General features: G+C 38.7%; 1 protein-coding gene across 2 annotated transcripts in view; it reads left to right on the forward strand.

Moving 5' to 3' along the window:
• The window catches only part of ppp1r1a.S (protein phosphatase 1 regulatory inhibitor subunit 1A S homeolog), a 91,599-nt gene that overhangs the window by 53,902 nt on the left and 24,823 nt on the right, over positions 1-12,874 (forward strand). The window contains 2 exon segments of one of the 2 annotated variants that reach the window (NM_001094633.1): positions 7,973-8,033; positions 12,834-12,871. In NM_001094633.1, coding sequence (NP_001088102.1) covers positions 7,973-8,033; positions 12,834-12,871 — 99 coding nt within the window. 2 annotated transcript variants of the gene reach the window in all.

The raw sequence follows: 12,874 nt of genomic DNA on the forward strand, positions 1-12,874 counted from the left end.
CTGTGTATTTTTGCAGGCTGAAAGAAGTGGAGCCACTCTATGCCCCTGGTCCATTGATTTGCATTAGATGTGCCTGGATGCACACACTGATAGTGGATCAGCATGTGTCACGTCTGGCCAATTTAGCTCTGTGTACAGCAAATTGTGTTGCTTGTTTGAATACACAAGCGATTCTGGAATGGTTTCTTCCAAATTCTGTTGCCTGTCAGTGTTTCTTTTTTGTTCTCACCCACAGCAGCCCTTGCAATACTGTGCTATAGACACTTAATAAAGGCAGCAGATAATCACTCTATCATAATAGGATTTTAGCAATTCATAAGGTATTTTGTGTAACTCTCTATGCACCCTCTTGAAAGGAAATGTTTGGGATAGGGATGAGCGAATCTGTTTTGCTTTGCCGAAACATATATAGAAGAAAACTGACGTTAATATGAATACACTATGTACACAATGTTCTTGCTCAGTTAAACTATGATGGAGGCAAACATAAAGTCTCAGTGACAGTAGCACTTATAATCTCACAAACATGGAAATCACAATTCACAGCTTCAGAACAAACACAAGCCTTCTAACACCTGATGGCGAGTTGCAACATGTACTCTGTTATTCCTGAATTGTTTTTTTCATCACTCCATATTAATATATATGAAGGTTAGAAAGCAATGTGACATACTCATGCCCTTAATGAACTATTGGGTGTCTCTGAAAGGATGACAGTGTTAGTACTAAGGAGGCAGGATGGTGTTTAGCATTAACATAATTTATTCCTCTTAATATCCAAAAAATTTTCCTCACCATAGTGATGGGTGAATCTGACCCATTTCACTTTACTGATACTTCGTGAAATGTTGGAAAATTAGCGGAAATGCATTGAAGTTGATCCAGGGACTAGTCCGATTGCCATTTTGGAGTCAACTGAGGCAACTCAACTCAACTAGCAGGTAGGCAGATTAAAAAAAACAAAAAACTAAAAGGTTAAACTTGATGGACGTGTGTCTTATTTCAACTTTACTTACTATGTTACTATGTAAGTCTATGGGCGCTAAATATTTTTGACACGTGACAAATTACATGACAAATTTTTCAACCATCAGTGTCTATGGGTGTCGCTTTCGCTGCTAATCTTGGCTAAAAATTTCACTCATCACTACTCATCAACCTTCCTATATTTAACCATCCAGTTCCATTTTCTCTTTATATTTTTAACGAGGAATATGCAATTTTACCCATCTAAGAATGCCGAGTTCCTCCTCTCCCTCCTGCTGTCCAAACAGAGTCAGACTGTGGGGCCCAGAGCCCACTGGGACTCCTGTCCAGGGCCCCCCTCCAGACCCCCTACTGCGATGCCGCGCATGCGCAAAAGGAGCCAGGAGATCGGGAGAGGGGGTCTGGCCTGGTGGGGCCCATGAAGGCTGGGACCCACTGGGTTTTTTCCTGGTGTCCCACTGGGCCAATCCGACCCTGTGTCCAAAGACCAGTGCATGACCAGTGAAGATTGTGCACTGAGTTGATAGTTTGGTGCAGTCTATCACAATAAGTTGAGTTATATTAGATATATACAGTATATGGCTTTGTACATACAATATTTAACTCTACACATACGGCTTACCTGGGCAACTTGGACCTATTGCAAAGAATAGCATCACCCCTCCAACTGGATTTAACGCAGTACAAGTTAGAGAGCATGTCTTCCTTAGATGCCAAAAAAATGATGTACCCCCTAATGTAATATACGAGGATCCTATAAGTCACCTTGGAGTTCCATGACCTATACTATCCTTATATTTTAAAATAATGGGTGCATTAAATATTTAATTGTACATATTTTTGACCATGCACCTGGCTCAACAAGGCATATATATATACACCAATGTATGGAAGCCTCATTTGTCAGTTGAATGAATACACAGTGTACCTGTAATATATTATTCTACATTTCACCCCTACTTTTTTTTAATTGTTCACATGGAGTTTGGTGCTATGCGTTGCTCCTTGTGTTCAGAATATAATTAGAACAACACAATTGTTGCACATGAGGCTTTCTCTTGGTTTGCATTTCTGCCAACATTTGGAACCTTCCAGGGCTCATTCATCCACTTGAAATCCACAGAAAATGTATGTACAATTCTGAGCAGAAGAATATAATTCAGGCCTACTGTGCTGCTAAAGCAAAAAAAAAAAAAACCCAGAAGAATAGAGCAGGCAATACGTTTCTGTATTCACATAGCTAAATGAAACAGAAAACAATAATTGTTCCCTTTTGTCTTGTGTAGCAGTGTGGTTACCAGGACATGGCAGAGCATATAATCTGCTGGCAGACATTCTCTCTCTTTCTTCCTTTTTAGAATGAGGAAAATCACTGCTCTTCTGGGATATCATTAATTGAAAGTGATATTGCACAACTGAATTATTTAACAGATCGAAATTCCAAATTTGTAAGAGGGCATTCATTCTCCTAAAATTTCACAATGACTTTTAATTATAATAAGGAGTTAATTATTAATTTATTCGTGCCCTAAAGTAGTGCAGATTAGAGAATGTCATTTTGTACTTACCGAGAGAATAGTGCAAAGTGCCTAGAAAGGTTTCAATCTAGGAAAATATTTTACTGTACAACCATTTAAATGTTGAATTTAATGTGACTGAGAATGCACATGACCGAGATCATAGTGACTAAAGGGGAAGTAAAACTAGAGTTCAGGGTCAGGGGTCATTCATTTTGTCTCTTTTCTGGAGAGCCCTTGGCCTCCACATATCGGCAACTCTTCTCCATTCTGCTGATTCTGAAGTGCAGGGCCAGAGTTAAAGTGGCCATTGATGCACCGATAATATCGAATGAAACAAATTTTCGTACATTCAGTGAGTGTATGGTGGCAGACGAACTGACCAATATCGGCAGAAGACTTGGATATCGATGGGGCAGGATGGAAAATTTTGATCAGGTGCCTTTCAAGGTACCCATAACATCAGTCTTTGTTGTTGAATCGGCAGGTACAGGTAGAATTTTATTGTTTCTATCTGTATCTCTGACAATTCAGCTGTACACGTGTGTGTTGAAAAGCACAATCTTTCCGGGAAAGATCTTTTCCAGGAAAGATCGTAATTGTTACGTCTATGGCCACCTTTAGAGGAGGTGACAGAGGCATGTGACACTTCCCTCTTTTGCATAAGCCACAGCAGCCAATCATTGATAAGCTTTATCCAGTCAGTTGCAGGAAGAACAAGGAAAGCAACTATCTAATTGGTTGTCATGGATTATTACCCAGGTATCAGCTAAAGGATCATAATTCTTATTTTACAATGGACATGGCAAGATAAATGTAGGCAAATATTAAATAGGCTAGGCAGGGAACAACTTATTGCTACTCAATGTATAGTCCGTATATACAGTATATTGCATTAAAACTTTAGGATACATTTAATATCACAAGGTGCAGTGGAAAGTGCATACATGGACACAAAATTGCTCCTTTTTTCGTGTTGCTTGTGCATTTTGCACCTTGCACAGTGCACTTCCCTTATAAATTAAAATATGCATGTCTAAGCATTCAATTCTATTAACTACAGCTCTGCATAATGATTTTAGCCTATTACTAAAGACTTCTGCAAATTTTCGGATTGGGATTCTATCTTTTAAGCTTTAGAGTTTACCCTCGCAAGCATCAAAATGCATTACTGTTGCTTAGCAACATGCAAGTCGCGCTCCATGAGATGGATTTCTCCAGCATCACTTTATTTGCAGTAATCTGTGCTCCGTCTGTATTATTAAATTAAACACATTCTGAAAATCAAATGCAGCAGGAAAACAATTCCCTTTATTTCACTTCATCTAAATAAACTTAGCCCAATGAATAATTATTATGAGAAATCCTATTATCATTGCTTGTTTCTTTAGTAGGTAATTGTATGCTTCTACACTCAAATTCAAATAAATTTTGAGACAGAGTAAAAAAATGGGGCACACTGCAACTAGTTATTGTGGCAACAAAGTGTCAAACAATACTCCCCTAATGTTATTTTTGTTTTACATTGTTTGCCACATGCAGTCATTCATCCAATCAGATTGCCATCTTACACTCGCATCCACTCTTCTCACTGGTGATTTGTTTTGACTGTGCTTGTACAAACCAGGAAGTAGTATGACTTCACTTATAGATGTTGCCTTTAGTGCAAGAAAGAGCATCCATTCCCAATTAAACTAATAGTCAAACAGTATATTTAGCACAAACCCTATTTATTTCATGTTGAAAAGGGTGACTAATCTTAACGTACAGCTTCCCTATAAGATTGCATTGTGATAGACAATATTTCCTTTAAGGTGGTTTTCCACCCTAAAAAAAATTGTTTTGCAACTTTACAACATACCTTAATTAAAAAGTACAGTTAGTAAAGTGATATTATATGTGTTTTTAACGTTACTTGTAAATAGGGTGGTAATTACATGGGTCTTGCAGGAAAAACACAAGCCAAGTCTAGTCTAGTTTTACATACTTACTGGTATGTACTTGCAGGAAAGTTTGTTATCCTCAGCTGTTGCACCCCTGGCCTGCCTCCAATCCACCCCAACCCCTCAGCTTCCCCTATTTCCCAAAGACAGCTATAAAACTGCTTTATTTACAAAAACAGTACCCAGTCTGCCCCTTTAAGTAATGGCCCTGCCCCTTTACACAATAACACTACCCCTCAGTCCCCACACCCGCTCCTTATATCATGGCCCATGTTTTTTTTTTCATTTCTAATCTGGTATAGTCTCTAATTAAATCCTATTCATAAAGCTGATTAGTATAATAACCACCTCTTACATTTCCAGCTGAAATGAGAATGCTCCAGAGAGCTTACAATCTATCTTTTGTTATGCTGTTCCCAGTCTAGTGGTACAAGTGTAATGGGAGTAAGATACAATAGTTTAGCTTGTTGGTGACATGTGAACCCCCATGCAGGCCTGGACTGGCAATCTGTGGGGTCTCGCAAATGCCAGAGGGGCTGCTATAAGGTGCCATAGAAAGTCAGTATTTAGTGGGCTGGTGGGGGCTGTTTGGGCCTCTGTATACCTGAAATACCAGGGCTTCTTTAATTCTCCGTCCACACCTGCCCCCCAGGGCTGATTTATTTTGGAATTGTCAGTAACTGCAGAGCCCAGTGGTTTTATTTTCCTATCTGGGCTGCTGGCCATAGCAATTTTTCCAGGGAGAGGATAAGGCTGCCTGAGAAGAAGGGTTATCTAAAGGGCATAGAATGGCAATGTGATCTGTGCTGCAAGAAGCTTACATATGTCCCAGTCCACGGAAAAATCATTTGCTTATTAGCCTATCAATTTCTCAGAAAATTAAAATATAGAATCCAAAAAGTGTATTAGGGGAGTCTAATGTTTCTATCTTTATTTTGGACCGGCCGACCGGGAGGTTATTTGGATCTGTCTTCTTTAGGTTAATATCTTCATATCATCTCATATTATTGCTCCTTCTTTTTATTTTAGGACTGCTGTTGTGAACAACAACAATATTTTTTTAGCCACGGGATCTAGAAATGTGTCATTGTCAGAACTCATATTTCGTACATCTTTAGGATTTTGCTAACAGATTGCACGTGAACAAGATGTAATGTAAACAAGAATTTGAGACTTTTTTGTAAGATTATGTAATAAGAACAAACAATTCCAAGAATTTAAAGGCAAGCTAACCTTTTATAAAGAATATTTACTGGTCACTTTCTGATAAGCCCTATCCCGTTTTCAGGTCAGAGATTCAGAGTGTTAACTTGACCACCCTAGGCCCCCTCGCAAAAAATATTTGTGTGCTCCTATCTACCATTCCCCTGCTACCCCCGGCCGTGCCATAATGAAGGGATGATGGGACTAAAAAATATTTTTTGTTGGGGCCAGGGGAAGTTATGATTCATGGGATTTTATTCACCAGAGAGCTGACCTTAATCTGGAGGGGACCCAGCCTGATGGTGTTGTGTGATTAGCAGATTCTCCCCCAGGAGTCGGACCCCTGCAGAGTTTGCAACCTATGTTAAAATGCAACTGCCATGATTCAGCATTGTCCTGCATAAATCAACACAATTGTTGATATGAGAAAAGAGTCAGGAGAGAGGCAGACTTTGCTCAGGTGTAGGCTCTATACACAGAGAACATAAAAAGGAATCTTTCTTGTTTCTTCACTTCACAGGCAGTTAAGTTGGCCATAGATGTTAATATTTGTGAAAGATCTTTTTATCGTCAGATCAAGCTTATCTTGAAACAATCGTTTAAATGTACGATTTGTCCATCGACTAAAAAGACCATTTCTAGTGATATCTTGAAGCCAGGAAAACTGTGGGTAGCTGCCTGCTTGGCCCAACAAACAATTGGACAATGGATACATTTCACTGTGAACAATGAACATCTTCTAACCTGCCTGAATGATTTTCTGATTTTCTAACAATGTTGTATGAAAAATCATTAGATGCACAATTGTTCAGTGCCAACTAACCTCATGATAATATGGCACATTTGTCGGATCACACTAAAATCGGTCATTAGGGAAAGGAAAATCTTAATGGTGAACTTTTGACTGGGATACCACTAGGCTCTCCAACATTTTTGTTGATTTGTTGTTGGCACATTGTTAAGGAAAAAAGAATCAAACGAAGGTTGTACAATTCTGCAGGTTTCTATGGAGAAAGCATCAAGGAATGCAAAGAACATTGTAGCCCTATTGTAACTACAATAATTTGTATGGAGTCTCTATAGAGCAGTAGTGGGGGAAGATAAGTAAATGTTGCACAGACATTTGTACATGGAAAAACAGTGGAAACATGTTTGTACATAAAAGAGCTGAATATAAATAAAGGAAACAAAAAAAAGAGGACTATGTCAGGGACATGGATGAAAAAAGCACCAGTGTTGCTAAATGTGTGTACTTGAGCTCGCCATGCACAGGCCTATTTGATACTATTATGTGGAGCCTACGAGTAACCAGAATCTTATTTATGTGTCCAGTTTAGAAGTGAAATTGATTGATGACCCGCATCAGTGTATGTCATGAGTGTGTCCAATTGACCAATAAGTTGACAGTGATACTTTGCATATTTTTTGTTATTTAAACTCATAGGATTACTCATTAAGCCTTAAAGGGAATGTCAACCCAGAAATATATTTTAATATAATTCTAAGCAACTTTGCAATATACATTCATTACAATTTTTCTATAGTTTGTTTTAGTTATTTGTATATGTGATGCTACTGAAAGCAGTGTTTGTCTTGGCCATTTCAATTCTCAGAATGTTGAAACAATGTAAGACAAGGCAGCTGATTAAAACAGACCCGTCTTTCCTGGGGAACAACATTGTTTAAAAAGTAACAACTAGGAGTTATGCGAATGCTGCTTTCAGTAGCAAATATGTTTACAAATAACTTTAAAAGCACTGAAAATTTTTAATAAACGGATATTGGAAAGTTGCTTAAAATTTTAGTAGGCAAATTTTTATTTTGGGTTGACTTGCCCTTTATTGTCTGTAGTGTGGACATTTTTATTGAAGGATCAGAATTGCACTTGTATATGGCCAAAATCAGTCTGCCAGTTTGCCTTGGACCTCCTGTGGTGAATGAGACTCAAGACACAATACCAGGGCTGTGATCAGAAATCATAGGGCCCAATTCTTATAATTTAGCAGAGCCAATCTTCCATGGTCTTCAAATGTTAGCCCACCTATCAGCCCTGTTAGCCCTTGAGTATCTCAACCTGTGTCTCATTTAGACATGCAAGATAAGGAGTGAGGGTGCAATGGCAGAAAGTAGGAACAGAGGCTAGCCTGCATCACACCTAATATGTTGTTATATGTACCTAAATATAAATAACGTAATGCTCAATACACATTTTTCACTAGAATGTGTAATGTTGACATATATACAGTGCATGTGTGTGTTTGTCTATGTGAAATAGAATTAAAAATGACCAAATGTGTTTATTCTTCTTTTGCCCTATGTTAGATACGGAGAAGAAGACCAACACCAGCCACGCTTGTTCTGAGCAGTGACCAGTCATCTCCAGGTATCTTCCATTGTACCTGTTTTCATGGTTAAAGAAGTTTTTTTTTATGCTATTCGATATCTAAATGCCAGTGTGCAGTACAGGAAGGAAACATTTAGATACATCCAGAAGCATATTCTGACATGCAGAGCATTTCCATCTAATTATCCTGCTGCCATTATCTGCAGTCTGACATCTCTACATACATATATCCAGCTGACACAGTCATTATCAGAGATCATTCAGTCTCAAGGTCGATTCCTTTTTATGTCACATTGACATTCATGGGGTTTTAATATTTCAGATCAATGTTCCCAGGTGTCACTATATTATTTTCAAGGCCAAAGTCAACAACATGAAAGCACCGTTCACTCTTCACATTGAGAATTTGTGTGTATATGAGAGCATATCTCTGTTTATACCAAGCCCAACAATATCAATTTGTAGCTCTTGAACTGGGTCTGCTCTTTAGCATGGAGCTAATTATATCCTCTCTCTGATTATAAAACATATGAAACCATCTGTTATTCACATTATATTCTGAAGAGCACTTGAATGGTTGAGTTTCATTCAATCTCTCTTTTATTGCCTGAGAATCCAACGTTGAGATCATTAGGTAGGGAAATGAGAAGGACTTTGTTAAACCATGACATGTAGGAGTGATTACTGTGTTGCAAGGGTCTAAGTACTTGCGGTATAATAGTCTTTAATGAGCAAAGGGGGGAACCGTTATAGAAGAGGGTTTATTGAAGCAGCTGTGGAAGTGTAATGTGTGGCCTCTTATTTAATGAACACTTTAGCCGATTCAGTTTAATTCAGTTAAAGCTTCAGGAGGTGGAAAATAACATTTATATTCACAGCTTCTATTTGACACCCCTGGAACTTTTTTTATGCCTGTGTTGCTCACCAAATCTTTTTACATTTGAATGTGGCTCACATGTATAAAAGTTTGGGGACCTCTGGTCTACATTATACTAAATATTAAGGGGCCGATTCACCAAGGGTCGAATATCGAGGGTTAATTAACCCTCGATATTCGACTGGGAATTAAAATCCTTCGACTTCGAATATCGAAGTCGAAGGATTCTAGCGAAAATAGTTTGATCGTTCGATCGAACGATTCAAAGGATTTTAATAGAACGATCGAAGGATTATCCTTCGACCAAAAAAACTTAGGCAAGCCTATGGGGACCTTCCCCATAGGCTAACATTGAGTTCGGTAGGTTTTAGGTGGCAAACTAGGGGTTTGAAGTTTTTTCTTAAAGAGACAGTGCTTCGACTAACGAATGGTCGAATAGTCGAACGATTTTTAGTTTGAATCCTTCGATTCGAAGTCGTAGTCGAAGGTCGAAGTAGCCCATTCGATGGTCTAAGTAGCCCAAAAAACACTTTGAAATTCGAAGTTTTTTTACTTTGAATCCTTCACTCGAAGTTAGTGAATCGGCCCCTAATTGTAAGGTGAACTGCCCCCTGAGAGTTTGACATGCAATATTAACACCATCATACAGATCTGTGCAAGCTATTGGGGGAATGTAATACGATTAGTGATGGGCGAATTTGGGGCATTTTGGTTTGCCGAAAAATTTCCCGCGAAATGGCAAAAAATTCACGAAATGGTGCAGACGTCTCGCTTATGACATTGCACCAGTGTCCATTTTTTTTTACGTCTGCGAATTTCCGCTGCGGTTTCGTGAATCGCGGAAATTTGCCACAAATTTGCGCCTGGCGAATAAATTTGCTCATCACTAAATATGATTCATTGGCTCAAAAAAGTTTGCTTACACCTTCGTATAAACAAATATTTGCATTGTTTATGACCAATTTGAGATCTCAATGACTTCCTCTCAAAGACCAAATGGCTTTTGTGAACATGTGCAGTGAATACAATACAATTTTGCAATCACAGAGGTTTTTTGCAAAGAAACTCCAGAGCAGGTGTTAGCGCTAACCTTTGCTTAGCAATAATGAGTAATGTAATATTCACCAGTGTATGGTTTTACATTGTGAGCCAGGCTAAACATTTGCAAAAATGTCATTTTAAACAACGCTTACGATTTTATTTACATTCCCCTTTATGTATTGTCCTCTTTTTCTGTTTTGCTTGAAGCTTCTATATTAAATATTACAGTTAGGCCCATAAATCTTTGGACAGAGAACTTTTTTTCTAATTTTGGTTCTGTACTTTACCACAATGAATTTTAAATGAAACAACTCAGACATTCAGCTTTAATTCACTGGGTTGAACAAAAAGATTGCATAAAAATGTGAGGAACTAAACACAACTGGACAAATGAAAAACCTGAAAATAAAATGTTCATTTCTAATACTTGGTTGAAAACCCTTTGCTGGCAATGACAGGCTGAAGTCTTGAACAAATGGACATCACCAGATTCTGGGTTTCCTCCATTTTAATGCTCATTTAAGGCCTTTACTGCAGTGTCTTTTAATTGCTGTTTGTGTGTGGGCCTTTCTGTCCGAATCAATTTGACTGGATTTAGCTGGATTTGAGCAGGCCCGGACTTGTGAATAGGCCGCCCGGGCCTAGGGAAGCAGGATTTTATGGGGCGGCATGCTGCCCAACCATACCCACATTGGTTCAAAAACACTGGGAATGCGCTGGAGATACAAACATTTTTTAAATTTCCCATGCACCAATCCCCATTGCTCCGGTCCAGATGATGATGAAAATTTGCACGAATAAAGGGGAGTGAACAGGGGCGACAAATGGCAGTGGGCCTAGGGGCACCCACTACTGCTTCTGTCCTGTGTCACATCATGGATAAACACTAGTGTCCCTGTGCCACTGGCAGCCAAACACGCCCAAGCCATCACACTGCCTCCGCCATGTTTTATAGATGATGTGGTATGCTTTGGATCATGAGCTGTTCCACGCCTTCTCCATACTGTTTTCTTGTCATAATTCTGGTAGAGGCTGATCTTGGTTTCATCTGTCCATAGAATGTTGTTCCAGAACTATGCTGGCTTTTTTAGAGTTTTTTTTTTTTTTTACCAAACTCCTTTCTATTTTTAATGCTAATGAATGGCTTGCACCTTGCAGTGCACCCTCTGTATTTACTTTCATGCAGTCTTCTCTATCTGGTAGACTTGGATATCAATACACCTACCTCCTGGAGAGTGTTGTTCACTTGTTTGGCTGTTGTGAAGGGGTTTCTCTTCACCATAGAAATGATTCTGCGATCATCCACCACTGTTGTCTTCCGTGGACGTCCAGGTCTCTTCTTGTTGCTGAGTCACCACTTTCTCAGGATGTAACAAACTGTAGATTTTGCCACTCCTAATATTGTAGCAATTTCTCGGATGTTTTTTTTTTCCAGTTTTTGCAGCTTAATGAGGGTTTGTTTCACCTGCATGGAGAGCTCATTTGACCACATGTTGTCTGTTCACAGAAAAATCTTCCACATACAAGTACCCCTCTCAAATCAACTCCAGGGCTTTTATCTGCTTCATTGATAATGAAATAATGAATTGCCCTCACCTGCCCATGAAATAGCCTTTGAGTCAATTGTACAATTACTTTTGAGCCCCTGAAATGAAATGATTGTGTTAAAAAAATACTTTATTTCCTCACATTTTTATGCAATCTTTTTGTTTAATCCACTGAATTAAATCTGAAAGTCTGCAGTTCAACTGCATCTGAGTTGTTTTATTTAAAATTCATTGTGGTAATGTACAGAACCAAAATTAGAAAAAAGTTGTCTCTGTCCAAAGATTTATCGGCCTATAGTATCAGCCTTCTTTCTAGCTTTTTCCAGAAATGGCTGCAGGAACGGCAGAGAAAACAATAGGAGAAATAAATCTTCAGTGTATTTCACCATAGTTTTTCATTGAGGGGTATGCTATCTTGTATGCATAATGTAAGGCTGCCAGTTCATACCTTTAAAATCAGATTATTATAAAATCCCCATGACTCAGGGATCATTAAGATGTGTTCTGCAGACTGCTCTATGCTTTATGCGTCACGCAATAATCCTCCGAAATGAATGAATGATGATGAAGGGAAAACCCTTTGTGCTGCACATTTCAGCTTAACCCTACATGGTGTCTATAGGAGATCTTGGAGCAATGGCATAACTAGATGTTACTGGGCCCAACAGCAAAATAGTTTGAGGGGCCCCCAAACTCTCCAGAGGTTGTCTGCTGTTTTACCAATATATATTAAAATTACTCATTAATTGGGGACTCATGGGGCTCTTATACCTCCTGGCCCCCTTCAGTACAGGGTCTGCTTTTTCTGTCGTTACGCCCCTGTGTTGGAGAAACTATAAAATGTACTGGTCTCTTTAATACTGGCCACATATAAATGCCACATGCTGTAGGATTAATAACTTATTAATAACTTATTTGCTCCAATGCATAATTAATTTTGGATCGGATTGGAGCCTGCATTACCCCTTAAATGGTTTTATCGGTATCATCTTGTGCCTGTGCTGCCCTTCTGAACCTCCTGTTCTGCACTCTTTTTACCTTCAGTGTCTCCTGTGCAGGGCCCTAAAAAATTGGAAGAGTGTGGTTGGATCTGGAACATATCTGGGAGTAACTAGGTCTGCTCAGGGTGTGCACTAAATTATTTTGAAAATCTAATACTCTGAGGAATAATATAATTGCACATATTTTATATTCAAGGCAAGATCTAAAGTGGAGCTCATCTGCTTTCCTCCTATAATGTGTTTCTAGTTCATCCATAACATATTGTGCCATTTGCAGATTGAATAAATATACATTTTACAGCATATCCATAATACAGAGTCATTTAAATAGTTTTTTTTATGTTTCATTTCCTTTTTTTTGCTTCCATGTCAGAGATAGACGAGGAACGAGTCCTTAACCCTTTACAAAAGGTA

This window comes from Xenopus laevis, chromosome 2S, assembly GCF_017654675.1.
Source record: "Xenopus laevis strain J_2021 chromosome 2S, Xenopus_laevis_v10.1, whole genome shotgun sequence".
Classification (NCBI taxonomy): domain Eukaryota; kingdom Metazoa; phylum Chordata; class Amphibia; order Anura; family Pipidae; genus Xenopus; species Xenopus laevis.